Source organism: Macaca mulatta, chromosome 1 (genome assembly GCF_049350105.2).
Source record: "Macaca mulatta isolate MMU2019108-1 chromosome 1, T2T-MMU8v2.0, whole genome shotgun sequence".
In the NCBI taxonomy this organism is placed as follows: Eukaryota; Metazoa; Chordata; class Mammalia; order Primates; family Cercopithecidae; genus Macaca; species Macaca mulatta.
In genome coordinates this window covers 115852706-115873968 of record NC_133406.1, presented here as the reverse complement: position 1 = coordinate 115873968, position 21263 = coordinate 115852706, and the positions used below count along the sequence as shown (strand labels likewise).

At 45.5% G+C, this 21263-nt stretch overlaps 1 protein-coding gene and 1 long non-coding RNA gene across 48 annotated transcripts in view; one reads left to right on the top strand and one right to left on the bottom strand.

Annotated features, from left to right (window-relative positions):
- Positions 1–21263, top strand: part of PIP5K1A (phosphatidylinositol-4-phosphate 5-kinase type 1 alpha) — a 53412-nt gene that overhangs the window by 16303 nt on the left and 15846 nt on the right. For 12 of the 47 annotated variants that reach the window (XM_077991000.1, XM_077990929.1, XM_028843954.2 and 9 more), the window contains exons 2-6: positions 11849–11929; positions 17109–17239; positions 17688–17805; positions 17991–18143; positions 19623–19922. In XM_077991000.1, the coding sequence (XP_077847126.1) occupies positions 11867–11929; positions 17109–17239; positions 17688–17805; positions 17991–18143; positions 19623–19922 (765 nt within the window). In that variant the 5' untranslated portion in view covers positions 11849–11866. 47 annotated transcript variants of the gene reach the window in all.
- LOC144331476 (uncharacterized) lies at positions 6827–8502 on the bottom strand. Its single transcript, XR_013398544.1, has 2 exons — positions 8294–8502; positions 6827–8000 (listed from the first exon to the last, which is right to left on the bottom strand). It is a non-coding gene; the product is annotated as an uncharacterized LOC144331476 (long non-coding RNA).

Here is a 21263-nt window from a genome sequence, read left to right as displayed (position 1 = left end):
GTGTCAGAGGCTTCTCCTTCTGCCATTTTTTGAACATTTTCCTAGAATTACAAAAAAATCATTCCACATTTCACAGTATGTTGCTAGGAATCTGACCAGGTCCAATTCATAATTTTAAACTTTAGAGTTTTAAAAACATGTATGCTTATGCTGTAAGCAAATGGAACCCCAGGAGTAAGTGATAACTTTCTGTTTTTCCTCATTAGGTTTCAACTTTCTGTGCTGTGGCGTCAGCCATAAGAGAGGTAGATTTGATGTGTATCTGTGCTAAAGAAGCATGAGCTCCTTACAGTAACTAGCAGCCAACTCCTCTTCCCAATAACATTTGCAGACTTCTTGGAGTGGTAGTTCATGGTCTTCTAAGAAGGCTGTGGATGCCTTACAAGCATTATTTGACTCTAGCTCCCATATCTCACTGCCCTCTCCAAAAAAGATGTTATCCTAACCTGGAAGTATCTTTTCTCAGAATTTTTCAGTATATTATGAATCAGTGACTACCTTTTCTCTCCCTTGAAATTTTCCTGTAACTTCATGTTCATTTCCTTTTGTTTCGGTAAACCTGTCTCAACTCTTTTCCTTTTCTCTTTCTGTTGTACCTCTCATTTCCCCTGACCCTTCCTGTCCTGTAGATGGTATTTCATAATTCACAGTGATAATAATTGCTAGCATTTATAGACATTTATTGTAGATTAAGTAGAGCATTTATTATAGATTAAGCCTATACGTAACTTGTTTAATTCTCATAACAACCTTAGGAGGTACATGTTGTTTCTTCCACATTTTATAGATAAGGTAGCCAGTCTGCTCTAGAGAAATTTTAACCAACCTACCCAAGGTTACCTACTTAGTAAATTTTTTTTTTTTTTTTTTTGAGACAACGTTTTGCTCCATCACCCGGGCTAGAGTGCAGTGCTGTGATCTCAGCTTACTGCGACTTCCGCCTCCTGGGTTCAAGCAATTCTTGTGCCTTAGCTTCCAGAGTAGCTGTGACTACAGGTGAGTGCCACCACGCCCAGCTAAGTTTTGTATTTTTGGTAGAGACGGGATTTCTCCATGTTGGCCAGGCTGGTCTTGAGCTCTTGGCCTCAAGTGACTCACCCACTAGGCCTCCCAAAGTGCTGGGATTACAGGCTTGAGCCATTGTGTGCAGCTGTAAATGTTAAATCTAGTATTCAAACCTAGCAAACCTAGGTGTTCTGATTTCTTTTTGTTTCTTCTTCTTCTTTTTTTTTTTTTTGGTTTTCCCTGGGATATAGATTTTCAGGTGTTCTGATTTCAGAGCCTGCATTCCTACCCACTGTGCTGCTGCTCCCCTCACTAATTTGAAAGTCTGTGTGTGAACTAACTTTACTTAAAACCGGGTTAAATATTTGTTGTTACTGTCTGAACCAAGAGTCCTTGGGTTGAAGGAGAGGGTAGTACAGAAGGGAACTTCTCCTTCTGACTTTAGCCTTCCTAAATCAACAAAATTATGAGCTCCTTTGTGTACAGTAGGTGGAATTATTGTTCATTCTTTCAGAAGCATTTTGATTTTATTAATGTATTAATTTATGTATTTTGAGACAGGGTCTTGTTCTGTCACCCAAGCTGGAGTGCAGTGGCACAATCATAGCTCACTGCAGCCTTGACCTCCCAGGCCCAAGCCATCTTCCCACCTCAACCTCGCAAGTAGCTGGGGCTACAGATGTGTACCACCATGTCCAGCTAATTATCTTTTCTTTCTCTTTTTCTTTTTTTTTTTTTTTTTTGAGATGGAGTCTTGCCCAGGCTGCAGTGCAGTGTTATGATCTTAGCTCACTGCAACCTCCACCTCCTGGGTTCAAGCGATTCTCCTGCCCCAGACTTGCAAGTAGCTGGGATTACAGACACATGCCACCACGTCTGGCTAATTTTTGTATTTCTTTATAGAGATGAGGTTTCAGCATGTTGGCCAGGCTGGTCTTGAATTCTTGGCCTCAGGTGATCCACTGCCCACTTTGGCCTCCCCAAGTGGTGGGATTACAGGTGTGAGCCACTGTGCCTGGCAGTGTTAAAATTGTTAATGTCTTGTTACAAAGACAAAAAGGTATTTTCTATGCTAGTGAGAACCTTAACATCTATAAAACTGTGAAACTGCACTTTCAAGTATCAGACTTGAAAGTTTCTGCTCCTCTAGAATACTGGCATTGCCTAATTCAGAACAAAGGTAATCTCACTGAAAGAAAGGTACTTTCATATTCTTTTTACAAATGATGTTGATGAGTGTTGCTAGAGGAACAGTGTTGTTAATTTCCTTGAGAGGACCTGAAGGAGGACAACTATACCCTTAATCCTATCAGTGAAAATGAAACATTTCCTTGTCTCAAGGAAAAGGAGGGGGTACCTTGAGGGAAGAATATATGTGTTCATGTTGTCCATTAGCAAATCTGAGATTTAGTTAGTTTGTTAGAGCATTCTAGTTCCATTGGTGCTTTATTGTTCCAGCTGCTTTCTAGTTGGCCAGGAAATTAAAAACCAAAGATGAGGCCGGGCTCAGTAGCTCACACCTGTAATCCCAGCACTTTGGGAGGTCAAGGTGGGTGGATCACAAGGTCAAGAGATCTAGATCATCCTGGCCAACATGGTGAAATCCCGTCTCGACTGAAAATACAAAAATTAGCTGGGCGTGGTGGTGCGCACCTGTAGTCCCAGCTACTTGTAAGGCTGAGGCAGGAGAATTGCTTGAACCTGGGAGGTGGAGGTCGCAGTGAGCCGAGATCGTGCTGCTGCACTCCAGCCTGGCACCAGAGTGAGACTCTAACTCAAAAAAAAAAAAAAAGCCAAAGATGATTCAGAAGAAAGTTTTGAATTAGGGATCATGAATGTGGGTTCTAGTTTTGGCTCTTATCACTGCCTATGCTTTGATTTTGAGCCCATTCCTTAACCTCTTCCTCTGTGTTCTTATAATAAAAGGGATTAGGCTAAAAGTTAGACTAACAATCTCTTTCTGAATGATTTTGTTCTAATATAAGTGGTTATTGACTTGTAATAAGTAGTTTTGGCTTGAAAATTGGAAAGTAGGCTAGGCACAATGGCCCACGCCTGCAATCCCAGCACTTTGGGAGGCTGAGGTGGGCAGATCACTTGAGGTCAGGAGTTCGAGACCAGGCTGGCCAACATGGCAAAACCCTGTCTCTACTAAAAATACAAAAATTAGCCGGGTGTGGTGGGGCACACCTGTAATCCCAGCTACTTGGGAGGCCAAGACAGGAGAATCACTTGAGCCCAGGAGGCAGAGGTTTCAGTGAGCTGAGATCACACCAGTGCACTCCAGCCTGGATGATAGAGCAAGACTCTCATCTCAAAAAAAAAAAGAAGAAGGGCTGAGTGCAGTGGCTCACGCCTGTAATCCCAGCACTTTGGGAGGCTGAGGCGGGCGGATCACTTGCATTCAGGAGTTCGAGACCAGCCTGACCAACATGGTGAAACGCCGTCTCTACAAAAAATACCAAAAAAATTAGCCGGGCATTGTGGTACATGACTGTAATCCCAGCTACTCGGGAGGCTGAGGCAGGAGAATCTCTTGAATCTGGGAGGTGGAGGTTGTGGTGAGCCGAGATTGCACCATTGCACTCCAGTCTGGGTGACAAGAGCGAAACTCCATCTTAAAAAAAAAAAGAAACAAAATTGGAAAGTAGGCCTTGTGTCGTGGCTCATGCTTCTAATCCCAGTATTTTGGGAGGCCGAGGTGGGAGGATCGCTTGAGCCCAGGCATTCAAGACCAGCTTGGGCAACATAGCTGAACCCTGTCTTTTGTTTTTTTTGAGACGGAGTCCTGCTCTGTCGCCCAGGCTGGAGTGCAGTGGCCGGATCTCAGCTCACTGCAAGCTCCACCTCCCAGGTTCACGCCATTCTCCTGCCTCAGCCTCCCGAGTAGCTGGGACTACAGGCGCCCGCCACCTCGCCTGGCTAGTTTTTTTGTATTTTTTAGTAGAGACGGGGTTTCACCGTGTTAGCCAGGATGGTCTCGATCTCCTGACCTCACGATCCGCCCGTCTCGGCCTCCCAAAGTGCTGGGATTACAGGCTTGAGCCACCGTGCCCGGCCTGAACCCTGTCTTTACATATTCTTTCCTTTTTTTTTTTTTTATTTTTCCCCGAGATGGGGTCTCCCTATGTTGCCCAGGCTGGTCTCAAAACCCTGGGCTCAATTAATCCGCCCGTCTTGGCCTCCCAAAGTACTGGGATTATAGATGTGAGCCACTGTGCTCAATGCCTGTCTCTGTTTTTATTTATTTTGTTTTTTTGAGACAGAATGTCACTCTGTTGCCCAGGCTGGAGTGCAGTCGCGCGATCTCTGCTCATTGCGATCTCCGCCTCCCAGGTTCAAGCGATTCTCCTGCCTCAGCCTCCTGAGTAACTAGAATTACAGGTGGGTGTCATCACGCCCGGCTACTTTTTTGTATTTTTAGTAGAGATGGGGTTTCACCTTGCTAGCTAGGATGATCTCGATCTCCTGACCCTGTGATCTGCCTGCCTTGGCCTTCCCGAATGCTGAGATTACAGGCATGAGCCACCATGCCTGGCTTGCCTGTCTCTATTTTAAAAAAGTCAGCTCTGGCCGGGCACGGTGGGTCAAGCCTGTAATCCCAGCACTTTGGGAGGCCGAGACGGGCGGATCACGAGGTCAGGGGATCGAGACCATCCTGGCTAACACGGTGAAACCCTGTCTCTACTAAAAAATACGAAAAACTAGCTGGGCGAGGTGGCGGGCGCCTGTAGTCCCAGCTACTCGGGAGGCTGAGGCAGGAGAATGGCGTGAACCCGGGAGGCGGAGCTTGCAGTGAGCTGAGATCCGGCCACTGCACTTTAGCCTGGGTGACAGAGCGAGACTCCGTCTCAAAAAAAAAAAAAAAAAAAAAGTCAGCTCAGATTAAGAAGTTTGATTATCCAGACTTGTTTTATTTTCTTCTGTGGTATTTTTTTCCTTTACTTACATTATACAGTCGTCAGATGCACGTGAAGTAGAGAGAATAGTATAATGAGCTTCCATGTACTTATCACCTAGCTTTTTTGTTTTTTTTTTTTTTTTTTTTTTTGAGACAGAGTCTCACGCTGTTGCCCAGGCTGGAGTGCAGTGGCGCGATCTCGGCTCACTGCAAGTTCCGCCTCCCGGGTTCCCGCCATTCTCCTGCCTCAGCCTCCTGAGTAGCTGGGACTACAGGCGCCCGCCACTGCGCCCGGCTGATTTTTTGTATTTTTAGTAGAGACGGGGTTTCACTGTGGTCTCGATCTCCTGACCTTGTGATCCGCCCGCCTCGGCCTCCCAAAGTGCTGGGATTACAGGCTTGAGCCACCGCGCCCGGCCTTTGTTTTTTTTTTTAAGACAGGGTTTTGCTCTTTCGCCCAGGCAGGAGTGTGATGGTGTGGTGTGATCTCGGCTTACTGCAACCTCCGTTCCCTGGGTTCAAGCGATTCTCCTGCCTCAGCCTCCAAGTATTTGGGATTACAGGCGCCCGCCACCTTGCCCAGCCAATTTTTTTGTGTTTTTAGTAGAGATGGGGTTTCACCATGTTGGCGATTCTGGTCTCGAGCTCCTGACCTCAGGTGATCCACTTGCCTTGGCCTTCCAAAGTGCTGGGATTACAGGCGTGAGCCAGTGTGCCTGGCCTATCACCTAACTTTGATAGCAGCATTTTGCCAATCTTCTTGCATCTATACTTCATTTTTCTACCTCTACCTTCCTGGAATATTTTAAAGCAAGCCCAGTCCTCATGGGATTTCATTCCTAAATACTTCAGAACGTATCAATACACTTAAGGAATCTTTTAGAGGTGAGGATGGGAGAGTATAACTACAATAGTAGTGTCACATCTATAAAATTAATATTTAACTTTTCTTCTCAAAGCTCTTTTCTCAGAAATGTCTTTTTATGGTTTATTTTTTTCTAATCAGTACTCAAACATGTTTCGCACATTATATTTGGTTATTTCTCTCTGAAATCCTTAATTAAAATAGTTTCCAAACCCTGTAGTATTTTTTGAGGGACAAATGAGATATATTTGTAAGTTTCCAAAGTGTTTATACAAACATAAGTTGTTCGGTCATAGGAGAGAAATAACGTTTCTAAAAATATATCAGCATTGCAGTTTAGTGTTAATAGTCAGCATTAAAGAGAAATGAGAGAATGTGGAGATGCCTGAGTGATGGAGAAAAAAGCAGGAATAATTTGGCATTGAACCGAGGCTGAGATATATTAAAATTGAGCCAGTGTGGAGAAGCTGGCCTAGGACCTTCTCTGTAGCATTTATAGCCAAGCTATCAGCATTTATAGCCAAGCTATCACCTATATACCCACCCTTGGATAATAGGTTCTCCTCTCTTATCGTACATGCCACACTTCCAAGTGTGGACTGATGATAATAAAGACATTCAAATAATGCCCTTTGAGAGTTTTGCCTTAGATGGGGGGCTGCAGGTGTCAAGATTCTCAGATAAAATATTTTCTTCTAGGGAAGAATAAACTTATAATGCTGTCTCCCTACCCAAAATGATAATGATATATATAAATCATGGGTATGGATTCCAAAATGATAATGTATACCTACAGTATTTTTCACAAGGACACTAGAAAACATTTTCTGTTAAACAGTATTCTGGTTTTATCCATAGGGATGAATCTCATTCTCTTTAAAAATTGTCTGGCTAACAGCCAGGTGCAGTGGTGCAGGCTGATAGTCCCAGCGACTCAGGAGGCTGAGGTGGGAGGATCACTTGAATCCAGGAGTTTGAGACCAGCCTGGGCAACATAGTGAGACCTCATATCTCCAAAAAAGAATAATAGCAAAAAAAAGCAAAATCAGCTGGGCATGGTGGTATACGCCTGTAGTCCCCACTACTCAGGTGGCTGAGGTGGGAGCATCACTTGAGCCTAGAAGGTAGGGGCTGCAGTGAGCAGAGAGATTGCACCACTCTACTCCAGCCAGGGTGACATTGTGAGACCGTGTCTCAAAGGAAAAAAAAAATTAATATATGTGTGTGTGTGTGTGTGTATATATATATATATTTTTTTTTTCCTTTTTTTGGATTTAAAATAGGTATGATATTTTTCTCTTCTGTTCCTTGGTAGGTTGGATCTCTGATGTATGCCACAGGGGCAAAACTTTAGGCAAGGAAGAGAGTAGTAGGTCTTGTGTCCTGATTCTGCTCCTCTCTTTGTCACTTGGTCTGAGTATTATTACTTAGACTCTAATAGCATCATCATTCTGCGTACTCTTGGAATTAGTCCCAGTTTTGCAGTCGCAGATAGCTAAGCAGTTGGCACCAAAATTCCATGGAGCAACATCTTCTTATCTTTATTCTAGGTACTTTGCAAGAGTGTAGCAGCCCTAGAGCTACATGTTTGTGTGATAAAACTAGGAAAGGTAGCAAAGTAGAACTTTTTAGGGAGTAAGAAAGCTTCAAAGCCACTCTACATTGAAATTACTTATCTGCTTTTTTTCCCTTGTTTAACTTTGTTCAGTGACTTTTTGCATACAGGGGAGCTTACTTTCTGGGTGGTAACTACGAGACTAGAAGCAGATGCTGGCTATTGGTTCTCCCTGGTCTCTTCTAAACCCTTTCCTCTGGGTTAAAAGAGGAGAGGATAGGCCAGGCGCTGACCAAAGAGTCTAGAATCAGCATTTTTATTCTCAACTGAAAGCATGCAGAGTACCTCATTGAGAATCAGATTCCATAGTTGTTAGTGTGTACAAGCATGTGGGTATGTTGGGGGATGGGACAGCTGAGGGTTTTGGCAGGAACCGTGTTCTTTGAGATGATGATTAGAATTTCACGAAGGTCTATGTAAATTGGAAATTAAACCTTGCTGTGAGCCTAACTTTGCTCTTGTGGGCACGGTGGCTCACGCCTGTAATCCCAGCACTTTGGGAGGCCAAGGCAGGTCGATCACGAGGTCAGGAGTTCAAGACCAGCCTGGCCAAGTTGGTGAAACCCTATCTCTTCTAAAAAATGCAAAAACTGGCCATGCGCAGTGACTCACACCTGTAATCCCAACACTTTGGGAGGCCGAGGCGGGTGGACCACCTGAGGTGAAGAGTTCGAGACCAGCCTGGCCAACGTGGTGAAACCCCATCTCTGCTAAAAATATAAAAATCAGCCAGGCGTGTGGTGGGCGCCTGTAATCCCAGCTACTCGTGAGGTTGAAGCAGGAGAATTGCTTGAACCCGGGAGAAGGAGGTTGCAGTGAGCCAAGATTGCACCATTGCACTCCAGCCTGGGTGACGAGCAAAACTCCGTCTCAAAAAGAAAAAAAAAGGCCGGGTGTGGTGGCTCACGCCTGTAATCCCAGCACTTTGGGAGGCTGAGGCAGGTGGATCACGAGGTCAGCAGATCGAGACCATCCTGGCTAACACGGTGAAACCCCGTCTCTACTAAAAATACAAAAAATTAGCCAGACGTGATGGCACACGCCTGTAATCCCAGCTACTCAGGAGGTTGAGGCAGGAGAATCGCTTGAACCCAGGAGGTGGAGTTCACAGTGAGCCGAGATCGTGCCATTGCACTCCAACCTGGGCGACAGAGCGAGACTCTGTCTCAAACAAACAAACAAAAAAAACGGGCGGCAGAGCAAGACTCCATCTAAAAAATAAAAATAAAAAAAAAGGGACAGGTGCGGTGGCTCATGCTTGTAATCCTAGCACTTTGGGAGGCTGAGGTGGATGGATCACTTGAGGTCAGAAGTTTGAGACCAGCCCGGCCAACATGGTGAAACCCCACCTCCACTAAAAACACAAAAATTAGCTGGATGTGGTGGGAGGCACCTGTAATCCCAGCTACTCGGGAGGCCGAGGCAGGAGAATCACTTGCAGTGAGCTGAGGTCATGCCACTACACTCCAGCTTGGGAAAAAAAGAAAAAAAAAATGATATTTCCCAGAGGAAATATGAATATTTGAGTAAGAAAGGGGGCTAGAATAAAAATGGAATATGCACAAGGCCTATGTGAGTATGGAGAAGGAGAGAGGGACATATAAAATTGCTATCCAAAAGGATCTGGTATCACTGAGCAAGAGGCAGGAGTTTACACTCATGTTTAGTTTGACTCAAACTCTGATGCCTTCAGTGTGCTTGATAGAGATGTGAATGTGTGATACACTCTTATGATTGTGTGTGTGTGTTTTTTTTTTTTTTTCCTCCTAGCAGCATCTGGAATCAAGAGACCTGTGGCACCTGAGGTGAGTTTCATATTGATACAATGGTTACTAAAACTTTAATTCTGGGATAGAAGGAACCTGTTTATGACATTTTTATTTTTTATCTACTTAGGTCTTGGAAGCTAAACAGGATTCTTACATCTCATTGGTAGGCTAGAAATTATGCAACTCAACTTTTATTGTAGTTTATTTTAAATATTAACAATATCTCACATTTATTGAGCATTTTAAATGTACCAAATGCAACGTGTACCAAAAAGTAAATATGGTACCTAAGTGCCCTTTAAGATATTCTTATTTAATCCTGCAAACAACTACAGTGAGGCAAATACTGTTATCTGTTTTACAGATGAAGAAAGTGAGGATTACATAGTTATTAAATGGGATTAGTAAAGCTGGGATTCAAACCCAGGCAGTCTGACACTAAAGCTCACTTTCTTAGTTTTGCTGTTATGGCCTCCTGATTACATACCTTCAATGAATATGAAGAACTTCTTTGAGCTATGCAGAAACTACTAGTTTCCCAAGTTTCTGTTTTTTGTCCAGAATATCGTCAGTTTGCTCAACTTTCTTCCCATGGAGTATTTCCTAACCCTCTTCTCACTTCTTGCCTCTCCCCTGGGTTTTGTGAAATGGGCCTCAGAATGCAGGCCCTTTTGACCTGGGACTTGAAGCTCTCTCTCAGAACATCTTCCAGCATCTGTCAGGTGATATACTGAGAGTTTTCTGGTACTAAGGGCCTTGGCTGAAGGAATAGAACTTGAATATCAGGTCTTAAGATTGGGACATCCAGCCAGTCACGGTAGCTCGTGCTTGTAATCCTAACACTTTGGGAGGCTGACGTGGGAGGATTGCTTGAGGCCAGGAGATCGAGACAGGCCTTTGCAACATAGTGAGACCCGGGTTCTACAAAAAATAAAACGTTAGCCAGGTGCACACCATAGTCCCAGCTACTTGGGATTGCTTGAGCCCAGGAGGTTGAGGCTGCAGTGAGCCATTATCACACCACTGCCCTCTAGCCTGTGTGACAGAGACAAGACCCTGTCTCAAAAAAAACCTGTGACATCCTGTTTCCACTGGTCTCTCAGCCTTCTGGCTTATTAACTTAATGCGTATTGATATCATGAAGAGTAATTTCATCTGTTGCTCTGGCATCTTGGCTCTCAGGGATAACGTTCTAGCTTTCTAGACTGCTGTACTGGTTTACTCCCTCTCTTCTTTCTTGCCTTTTTTTTTTTTTGAGATGGAGTCTTGCTCTGTTGCCCAGTGTGGAGTACAGTGGCTGGGCTTGATCTTGGCTCACTGTGTCCTTCGCCTCCCAGGTTCAGGCAGTTCTCCTGCCTCAGCCTCCTAAGCAGCTGGGATTACAGGTGCACGCCACCATGCTTGCCTAATTTTTGTATTTTTAGTAGAGACAGGGTTTCACCCTGTTGACCAGGCTGGTTTTGAACTCCTGACCTCAGGTGATTCCCCCCTGCCTTGGCCTCCCAATGTGTTGGGATCACAGGTGTGAGCCACTGCACCTGGCCTCTTTTCTTTTCTTTTTTTTGTTGAGACAGAGTTGAACCCTGTTGCCCAGGCTGGAGTGCAGTGGTATGATCTTGGCTCACTGCAACCTCTGCCTCCTGGATTCAAGTGATTCTCCCGCCTCAGCCTCCTGAGTAGCTGGGATTACAGACGCATGCCACCACATCAGGCAAATTTTTTGTATTTTAGTTGGAGATGGAGATTCACCATGTTACCCAGTCTGGTCTCAAACTGCTAGGCTGAAATGATCCTCCCCACTTGGCCTTCTGAGTAGCTGAGATTACAGGTGCACGCCACAGCACCCAGCTATGTTTCCTTCCTTCCTTCCTTCCTTCCTTCCTTCCTTCCTTCCTTCCTTCCTTCCTTCCTTCCTTCCTTCCTTCCCTCCCTCCCTCCCTCCCTCCCTCCCTCCCTCCCTCCCTCCCTCCCTCCCTCCCTCCTTCCCTCCCTCCCTCCCTCCCTCCCTCCCTCCCTCCCTCCCTCTTTTTTTTTTTTTTTTTTTTTTTTCCTGAGAGAGTCTTGCTTTGTCACCCAGGCTGGAATGCAGTGGTGCAATCTCACTGCAACCTCCCCCTCCCAGTTTCAAGCAATTCTCTGTCTCAGCCTCCCGAGTAGCTGGGATTACAGGTGCCCACTACCGTGCCTGGATAATTTTTGTGTTTTTAGTAGAGACAGGGGTTTCACCATCTTGGCCAGGCTGATGTTGAACTCCTGACCTCGTGATCCACCCGCCTCAGCCTCCCAAAGTGCTAGGATTACAGGCGTGAGCCACCGCACCCGGCCATCACCCAGCTATGTTTCTGCTAGTATTTAAAAATACTCACCTTTGGTTGGGTGCAGTGGCTCATACCTGTGCAGAGTCTCAAAAAAATAAAGAATAAAAATATTCACTTTTATTTTCTGTGTCTTCTGAGGACCAAAGGGAAAATATGTGTCCTTTGGAGTTTTCTTCTGTGATATTTTAGCCACTTAATTCATTGGGAACCAACATTATAGCTGTATATTTGTGTGGGATAGATCTTCTGAAGGTTTTGTAAAATGTTTTTAATCTAGAAAGAGTATATTGTTTCAGTTTATTTTGATACATCATTGTGGTAGCTATTTGGTATCTTACATGGGAATTTGTATTATAATCTTGACTCTTCTTCTAGGTGCCTTATGCCTCTGGCATGCCCATCAAGAAAATAGGCCATCGAAGTGTTGATTCCTCAGGAGAGACAACATACAAAAAGGTGTGTCTGGATGGAACCTTCTCATCTTACTCCAGGAGCTCAGCAGCTTACTCTGGGAACTCAGTCTCCTTGAAATTACTCTCTACATACTGACTGTCCTGTTTCTTGGTATCCTAAGCTTTTGCGCGTAATACAGCTTAGACTTTAGAATTTATTTCTCAAAGGGTAAATTGTCTCCTTTGTGTATATGAATGTTTAAATGAGAATTTTTTTGGCTGGGCACGGTGCCCCAGGTCTGTAATCCCAGCACTTTGGGAACCCGAGGCAGGCAGATCATTTTAGGCCAGGAGTTCAAGACCAGCCTGGCCAACATGATCTAACTCTGTCTCTACTAAAAATACAAAAATTAGCCAGGTGGCATACGCTTGTGGTCCCAGCTACTCAGGATGTTGAGGCAGGAGAATCGCTTGAACCTGGGAGGTGGAGGTTGCAGTGTGGTCAGATTGTGCCACTGCACTCCAGCCTGGGTGACAGAACGAGACTCCATCTCAAAAAAAAAAAAAATTTTTTTTTTTTTTTTTTTTTTTGAGACGGAGTCTCGCTCTGTCGCCCAGGCTGGAGTGCAGTGGCCAGATCTCAGCTTACTGCAAGCTCCGCCTCCCGGGTTCCCGCCATTCTCCTGCCTCAGCCTCCCGAGTAGCTGGGACCACAGGCGCCGCCACCTCGCCCGGCTAATTTTTTGTGTTTTTAGTAGAGACAGGGTTTCGCCGTGTTAGCCAGGATGGTCTCGATCTCCTGACCTTGTGATCCGCCCGTCTCGGCCTCCCAAAGTGCTGGGAAAAAAAAAATTTTTTTAGTGAACAAATCTGGCTTTGGTTGCTATTTTACTGAGCTGAAGAAACTGGGTTTCCCTGTTAGGTGTAAATATGTAAGAAGGCCGTGAAAACCATTCTTATCTTACCATAGGGAGCCATGTCTCTCGCAGTCTTTCTGTCTTTTTCTCCATTGCTGGATATATATCAATAGAGGGCCAGGTCCCAGCCCAGCCTGTTTATACAAATATAGGCAATAGGTCAGATTTTTTTTCCTCTTTAATTTTTTTTAGAGCCAGGGTGTCAATCTGTCACCCAGGCTGGATTGCAGTGGCATGATCATAGGCAGGTAGCGGGAGGCTTCTGTAACCTCAGACTCCTTGGCTCAAGTGATCTTCCTGCCTCAACCTCCTGAGTAGCTGGGACTACAGGTGCACACCACCGCATGTGGATAATAAAAAATTAGTTTTATGAGATGATCTCACTGTGTCGCACAGGCTAGTGTCAAACTCCTGCCCTCAAGCATTCCTCCTGCCTAAACCTTCCAAAGTGCTGGAGTCACAGGGGTGATTGACCATGTCTTGCCTCCTTTTTTTCCCCACAAAGACAGTCATTTAGCTGGCGAATAGTACCTAGAACATCTGCTTTTTTGAGCTCTGAATATCAAATGGACTGGAAAGGAGCAGTAATAGTGAAAAAGTGGAAAGTGAGCTGGTGAAGGGAAAACAGAAGCATCCTGGATCCTTGAGGGATCCAAATTCTTGAGTTCTGGACTAATTTGCAGATGGTTTAGGCTTCCTGAGGGACAGTGTTCAGTCTCCCATTTAGCATCTGTAGTTTGTCTGATATGGGGTGTGAAGATTTCTTGGAGATATATTTCTGGCCTATGTAAATTTTGTGTTCGTTCTCTATTTCATTGTCCCAAGTAGCAGAGGTGGACTGACTCATTCTCAGTCAAGGACCTGACAGTCCCCAGAATGGGCTCTGAGGCTCATGCCAATTACTTTTACTGAGCTCTTCATTTAAAAAATTTTTTTTTTAAGAAATGGGATCTTGGCCGGGCGTGGTGGCTCAAGCCTGTAATCCCAGCATTTTGGGAGGCCGAGACGGGCGGATCAGGAGGTCAGGAGATCAAGACCATCCTGGCTAACACGGCGAAACCCCGTCTCTACTAAAAACACAAAAAATTAGCCGGGCGAGGTGGCGGCGCCTGTGGTCCCAGCTATACGGGAGGCTAAGGCAGGAGAATGGCGTAAACCTGGGGAGGTGGAGCTTGCAGTGAGCTGAGATTCGGCCACTGCACTCCAGCCCAGGCGACAGAGCAAGACTCCGCCTCAAAAAAAAAAGAAAGAAAGAAATGGTATCTTGCATTTGGGAGGCCGAGGCAGGTGGATCACCTGAGGTAAGGAGTCCAAGACCAACCTCACCAACATGGCAAAGCCCTGTCTCTACTAAAAATACAATAATTAGCCGGGCACGGTGGCGGGCATCTGTAATCCCAGCTACTCGGGAGGCTGAGACCTGAGAATAGCTTGAACCCGGGAGGCGGAGGTTGCAGTGAGCCAAGGTTGCGCCATTGTACTCTAGCTTGGGCAACAGAGCGAGACTCTGTCTCAAAAAATAAATAAATAAATAAGAGAAATGGGATCTTGCTCTGTTGCCCAGACTAGAATGCAGTGGGTGCGTTGATGGCTCACTGCAGCCTTGAACTCCTGGGCTCAAGCCATCCTCCTACCTTAGCCTCCAGAGTAACTGGGACTATAGGCCTCAGCCACCACATCTGGCTTATTTAGCTTTTTTATTTTATTTTATTTTATTTTTTTCTAGGGAGTTTTGCTCTTGCTGCCCAGGGTGGAGTGCAATGGCGCGATCTCCACTCACCACAACCTCCGCCTTCTGGGTTCAAGTGATTCTCCTGCCTCAGCCTCCCAAGTAACTGGGATTACAGGCATGCGCCACCATGCCTGGCTAATTTTGTATTTTTAGTAGAGTTAGGGTTTCTCCATGTTGGTCGGGCTGGTCTTGAACTCCTGACCTCAGGTGATCTGCCTGTCTTGGCCTCCCAAAGTGCTGGGATTACAGGCGTGAGTCACAGCACTCGACCATTTAGCTCTTTTTTTTTTTTTTTTTTTTGAGACGGAGTCTTGCTCTGTCGCCTAGGCTGGAGTGCAGTGGCGCGATCTCGGCTCACTGCAAGCTCCGCCTCCCGGGTCACGCCATTCTCCTGCCTCAGCCTCCCCAGCAGCTGGGAGTACAGGCGCCCGCCACCACGCCTGGCTAATTTTTTTTTGTATTTTAGTAGAGACAGGGTTTCACCGTGTTAGCCAGGATGGTCTCAATCTCCTGACCTCGTGATCCGCCCATCTCAGCCTCCCAAAGTGCTGGGATTACAGGCGTGAGCCACCGCGCCTGGCCAGCTCTTTTTATATGTTGAATATTGAAATAAAAAGATGAGTTTCTATTCTAACTGGGGAGGCAGACACTTAAAAACAACAGTAATAATTTATTTTCCTTTGACCTATTTGTACATTAAGAAAACTATTTGTAGGCTGGGCGTGGTGGCTCACGCCTGTAATCCTAGCACTTTGGGAGGCCGATGCAGGCGGATCATGAGGTCAGGAGATCAAGACCATCCTGGCTAAGATGATGAAACCCTGTCTCTACTAAAAATACAAAATATTAGCCGGGCGTGATGGCAGGCGTCTGGTGTCCCAGCTACTTGGGAGGCTGAGGCAGGAGAATGGCGTCAACCTGGGAGGCGGAGCTTGCAGTGAGCCGAGATCACGCCACTGTACTCCAGACTGGGCGACAGCAAGACTCCGTCTGAAAAAAAACAAAAAAACAAACAAAACTAGTTGTAATTTAATGCCCATTGAGGACCAAGTAGAAATATAAGTAATGTCCGGTGGAGGTTGGGGATGAGGCAAATAGAGCAAAGCTGTCTAATCAAAGTTTCTGCAATGATTGAAATGTGCTGTATCTGTGCTATCCAATATGGTAGCTAAAAGCCACACTTGTAAGACTGAGGAAATAAGTTTTAAATTTAAATTAACTTAAATTTAAAGAGCCATGTGTACCTGGTGGCTACTGTTATCAGACAGCAAAGATCTAGATGATGCGATACTTTCCCACGGGCTTGGAATCCTGGATTGTAAGAGTGGGGCTCTTGCATTTGTGTTTTGACCGTAGTTTGATAATTCTAAATCTGAATACTACTCTCAGAAATAATTTGTCTTTCATGCTTTCTTCTTCAGTTAAGAGCTCTTTTACCACACTGTTGTCCTTTTGTTTGAGACAGTCTTGCTGTGTCACCCAGGCTGGAATATAGTGGTGTGATCTTGGCTCACTGCAGCCTCCACCTCCCAGCTTGAAGCAATTCTCCTGTCTCAGCCTTCCGAGTAGCCAGGACTACAGGTGCATACCACCTCACCCAGCTAATTTTTGTGTTTTTAGTAGAGACAGGGTTTTACCATGTTGGCCAGGCTGTTCTTGAACTCTTGGCCTAAAGTGATCTGCCCACCTCCGTCTCCCAAAGTGCTCGTATTAGAGGCGTGAGCCACCGCACCCACCCCACCTTTTTGTCCTTGAGACACTAGTCAGGCTCTTCCTTAGAGGACTGAAGTTTCTGCCACCAGGCAGTCAGATCAGAATATTAGTTAATTTTAGGGCTGGGCATGGTGGCTCATGCCCGTAATCCCAGAGCTTTGGGAGGCCTAGGCAGGTGGATCACCTGAGGTCAGGAGTTTGAGACCAGGCTGACCAACATAGTGAAACCCCATCTCTACTAAAAATATAAAGAATAAGTAAGGCATCATGGTGCATGCCTGTAATCTCAGCTACTTGGGAGGCTGAGGCATGAGAATCGTTTGAACTGGGGAGGCAAAGTTTGCAGTGAGCCGAGATGACGCTGCTGTACTCCATTCCAGCTTGGGTGACAGAGCGAGACTCATTCTCAAAAAAAAAAAAAAAAAAAAAAAACCACAAAAAAACCCAGGAATGTTGGTTAATTTTAGTTACATTCTGTATCAGATGAAGGAAATGTTTAGAGGGCTCCAGATACACTCTGGGGGCAGAAACCTTAGGAGTGGGAACTAACAATGTTCTGTCAATACTATGTGTCTTCCAAGTACAGATATGGAACTCTTGTTTAGGTGGGCCAACAGGAGCACCTTGCCTAGCTGAGGCTGGCTCAGAGAGTCCAGCTTTGCTACTCTGTATCCTCACTGTCCTTCCAATCTTTACTAAGCTTAATTGCAGAGTACAGCATAGGGATGGGGAGACTGGATTGTCCCAGTGTTATCTAAACTATTGCTCAGACTAAAGGACATTTGTTTTAAAGTGTTTCTTCTAGCTTCTCCCTTCTGAATTTTTATTGTTATGGTCCTACTTATACTAGGAATTTTCTTCTAATTTCTCTTGTTTCTCAGACAACTTCATCAGCCTTGAAAGGTGCCATCCAGTTGGGCATTACCCACACTGTGGGGAGCCTGAGTACCAAACCAGAGCGTGATGTCCTCATGCAAGATTTCTACGTGGTGGAGAGTATCTTCTTCCCCAGGTACAGAGTTTAATGTTCAGGAGCATGTCCTGGAAATGTGGCCTTTTCAAATCAGCCCAGGGCAGTTTTAGGGGTTCAGGTCTGACAGTTTAGGCATGTGTCCAATTCTTAACCTGGTTATAATCAGGGTGTTGTGGGACTAGAGAGTTCGGAGAGCAGATGCTCTCCTCTAGATGCTTCCATTAGCCTCTGTCCTATGGATTGACCTGTAAAACACAATCTCATGCATTGGATAGGAGGCAGTATGATTCCTTCTTATTCTTATGTCTTGCTGTCCATGCTGTGCCATTGTCTCACTAAGTAACTCATCTAAGGGCCCTGATTCTCTTAGGAAGAATGTATTCCCCCACTCCCCCGACCATGAGGTGACTCTTGAGTGTCTTCGCAAGGTAGATTTTCTGGATGATAGGGACTGGCAAGTTATGGCTACCTCTGTTTAACCCCACAGTGAAGGGAGCAACCTGACCCCTGCTCATCACTACAATGACTTTCGTTTCAAGACCTATGCACCTGTTGCCTTCCGCTACTTCCGGGAGCTATTTGGTATCCGGCCCGATGATTACTTGGTAAGCACCTGGATATCAGGACCCTGTGACTCCAGTATCAGAGGGATATTCCCAAAGGAAGGCCCCTTTTCTCCACAGTCTCGCTCTGGTTTTTATTTAGAAAAGAATTGCGTCTGTAGGTGATTTTTATGTTGGGCAAGGCCCTGATGTGTCTAAATCTCTTAGTTCTTCTCTGTTTGCCCCAGTATTCCCTCTGCAGTGAGCCGCTGATTGAACTCTGCAGCTCTGGAGCTAGTGGTTCCCTTTTCTATGTGTCCAGTGATGATGAGTTCATTATTAAGACAGTCCAACATAAAGAGGCGGAGTTTCTGCAGAAGCTGCTTCCAGGATACTACATGGTAAGGCAGAGAGAATCACTGTCCACCTGTGCTGCCCACTTCTGGGCAAGACTAGGGAGGTTGTCTTCAGCAGGGTAAAACTGTCAGCACTTCTATCTTAAGAACGTAGTACAGGCCGGGTGCAGTGGCTCACGCCTGTAATCCCAGCACTTTGGGAGGCCGAGGCAGGCGGATCATGAGGTCAGGAGATCAAGACCATCCTGGCTAACATGGTGAAACCTTGTGTCTACTAAAAATACAAAAAATTAGCCAGGCGTGGTGGCAGGGGCATGTAGTCTCAGCTACTCGAGAGGCTGTGGCAGGAGAATGGCGTGAACCCGGGAGGCGGAGGTTGCAGTGAGCCAAGATTGTGCCACTGCACTCCAGCCTGGGTGACAGAGCAAGACTCTGTCTCCAAAAAAAAAAGTGTAGTTCAGTTTTGTGCTTTTCACCCTATTTCTTTTGCCTCTCTATGGTAAAAGAGGTTTTGTTTATCTGTTCTATTTTAAGTGTTGCCAATCTCCTGGGCTCAAGTGATCCTCCCACCTCAGCCTCCCACGTAGTTGGGACTAAAGACACGCACCACCACGCTTGGCTAATTTTTGTAAACTTATTTTATTTTTTCGTGACAGAGTCTCGCTCTGTCATCTAGGCTGGAGTACAGTGGCGCAGTCTTGGCTCACTGCAACCTCCGCCTCCTAGGTTCAAGCAATTCTCCTGCCTCAGCTTCCTAAGTAGCTGGGATTACAGGCGTGCGCCACCACAGCAAGCTCATTTTTTTTTTAGTAGAGACAGGGTTTCACCATGTTGGTCAGGCTGGTCTCGAACTCCTGACCTCGTGATCCGCCTGCCTCAGCCTCCCGAAGTGCTGGGATTACAGGCATGAGCCAGTGTGGCCGGCCTAATTTTTATACATTTTTAGTAGGATGAGGTCTTGCTATGTTGCCCATGCTGGTCTCAAATTCCTGAGCTCAAGTGATCCTCCTTTTGGCCTCCCAAAGTACTGGGATTATAGGCATGAGCTATTGCACCTGGCTGTTTTCGTCTTCTATTCTTAGTTCAGATTCTAGTTTTGGGAATGAAGTAGGTTATTTCCCTTGATAATACTCTCTGCAGCCTTACTGTGACTGATTGCTATTGGAGGTTCTGGAGAAGTTAGGTAATCCTTACCTGCCTTACTACCCTCAAGAATATACTATACCCAGGGCAGAGGGTGTCGTCTTCTCTTAAATCTCTCTGAAGAAATCTATCCATCTTACATTGGTATCCTGACTGATTTCTGTATTGGAGAGTCTGTGGCACAACTTGATGGTGAACTTATCATTGAAATAGATGTATAGGGAAATTTAAAGCATATATGATGTAGGTTTATGGGCAGACAGATTGTGTCTGAATCTCATATAGGAGATAAAGGGAGGATGGGTGGTAACTTTTGCCCTCAAGTTTCACTGAAAATCAGCTAAGTTGTTCTCCTACTTCTGTTTACTTTTGTGTTCTCAGAACCTCAACCAGAACCCTCGGACTTTGCTGCCTAAATTCTATGGACTGTACTGTGTGCAGGCAGGTGGCAAGAACATTCGAATTGTGGTGATGAACAATCTTTTACCAAGATCGGTAAAAATGCATATCAAATATGACCTCAAAGGCTCAACCTATAAACGGCGGGCTTCCCAGAAAGAGCGAGAGAAGCCTCTTCCCACATTTAAAGACCTAGACTTCTTACAAGACATCCCTGATGGTCTTTTTTTGGATGCTGACATGTACAACGCTCTCTGTAAGACCCTGCAGCGTGACTGTTTGGTGAGTTTGTTATTTAGACACCAAAAAATCTGAGTTACTAAAACAGCTTGATTGTTCTTAAGCATTAAGTTTGTGGGAGATGGGACTCTGTTCCTTAGCACCGTATGTCCTGGGCTGTATTTAAAATAACTTTTAATTAGTTCATTGCTATTCCTTTACAGTTTTTTTTTTTTTTTTTTTTTTTGAGACGGAGTCTTGCTCTGTCCCCAGGCTGGAGTGCAGTGGCCGGATCTCAGCTCACTGCAAGCTCCGCCTCCTGGGTTTAGGCCATTCTCCTGCCTCAGCCTCCCGAGTAGCTGGGACTACAGGCGCCCGCCACCTCGCCCGGCTAATTTTTTGTATTTTTTTAGTAGAGACGGGGTTTCACCGTGTTAGCCAGGATGGTCTCGATCTCCTGACCTTGTGATCCGCCCGTCTCGGCCTCCCAAAGTGCTGGGATTACAGGCTTGAGCCACCGCGCCCGGCCTTCCTTTACAGTTTTGCTTTCTCCCCATTTATCCTCCCACAGTGGGATTTATTTCCTTCTCTAGCTAGCCTGGGCCTCATAGTCAAATGTTCTGCTTATTTTCACACCAGCATCATCCTTCCTCAGATTTTGGTCCTGGCTGCCAAATCCAAATTTATATTTTGGAAGCTGAGTGCTGCTGAAGAATATTATAGAAGCATATATACTGGCATCTCTACAGATTTATGATGTCCAACCCCACTTGGGCTTTCAATATCGTTCTTCAGTCCATTTGCTGTTGCTCTCAATAGGGATTTCACATGTTTGGCACTTAACCATTTTCTGACTCTCATCTCCCTAGCTTTGTTTCTTAACAAGCTACCTTAACTTTTTATCCTATTTCATCCTCTCATGCTGCACCTGTCATTAATAGATAAATGTATCTACGTTTTACTTTATTTTTTATTTTTTGAGACAAGTTTCACTCTTGTCGCCGAAGTTGGAGTGCAGTGGCATGATCTAGGCTCACTGCAATTTCTGTCTCCCAGGTTCAAGCGATTCTTCTGCCTCAGCCTCCCAAGTAGCTGGGATTACAGGCGCCCATCACCATGCCTGGCTAGTTTTTGTATTTTTCTTTTTTTTTTTTTTTTTTTTTTTTTGAGACGGAGTCTTGCTCTGTCGCCCAGGCTGGAGTGCAGTGGCGCGATCTCGGCTCACTGCAAGCTCCGCCTCCCAGGTTCACGCCATTCTCCTGCCTCAGCCTCCCGAGTAGCTGGGACTACAGGCGCCCACAACCGCGCCCGGCTAATTTTTTGTATTTTTAGTAGAGACGGGGTTTCACCGTGGTCTCGATCTCCTGACCTTGTGATCTGCCCGCCTCGGCCTCCCAAAGTGCT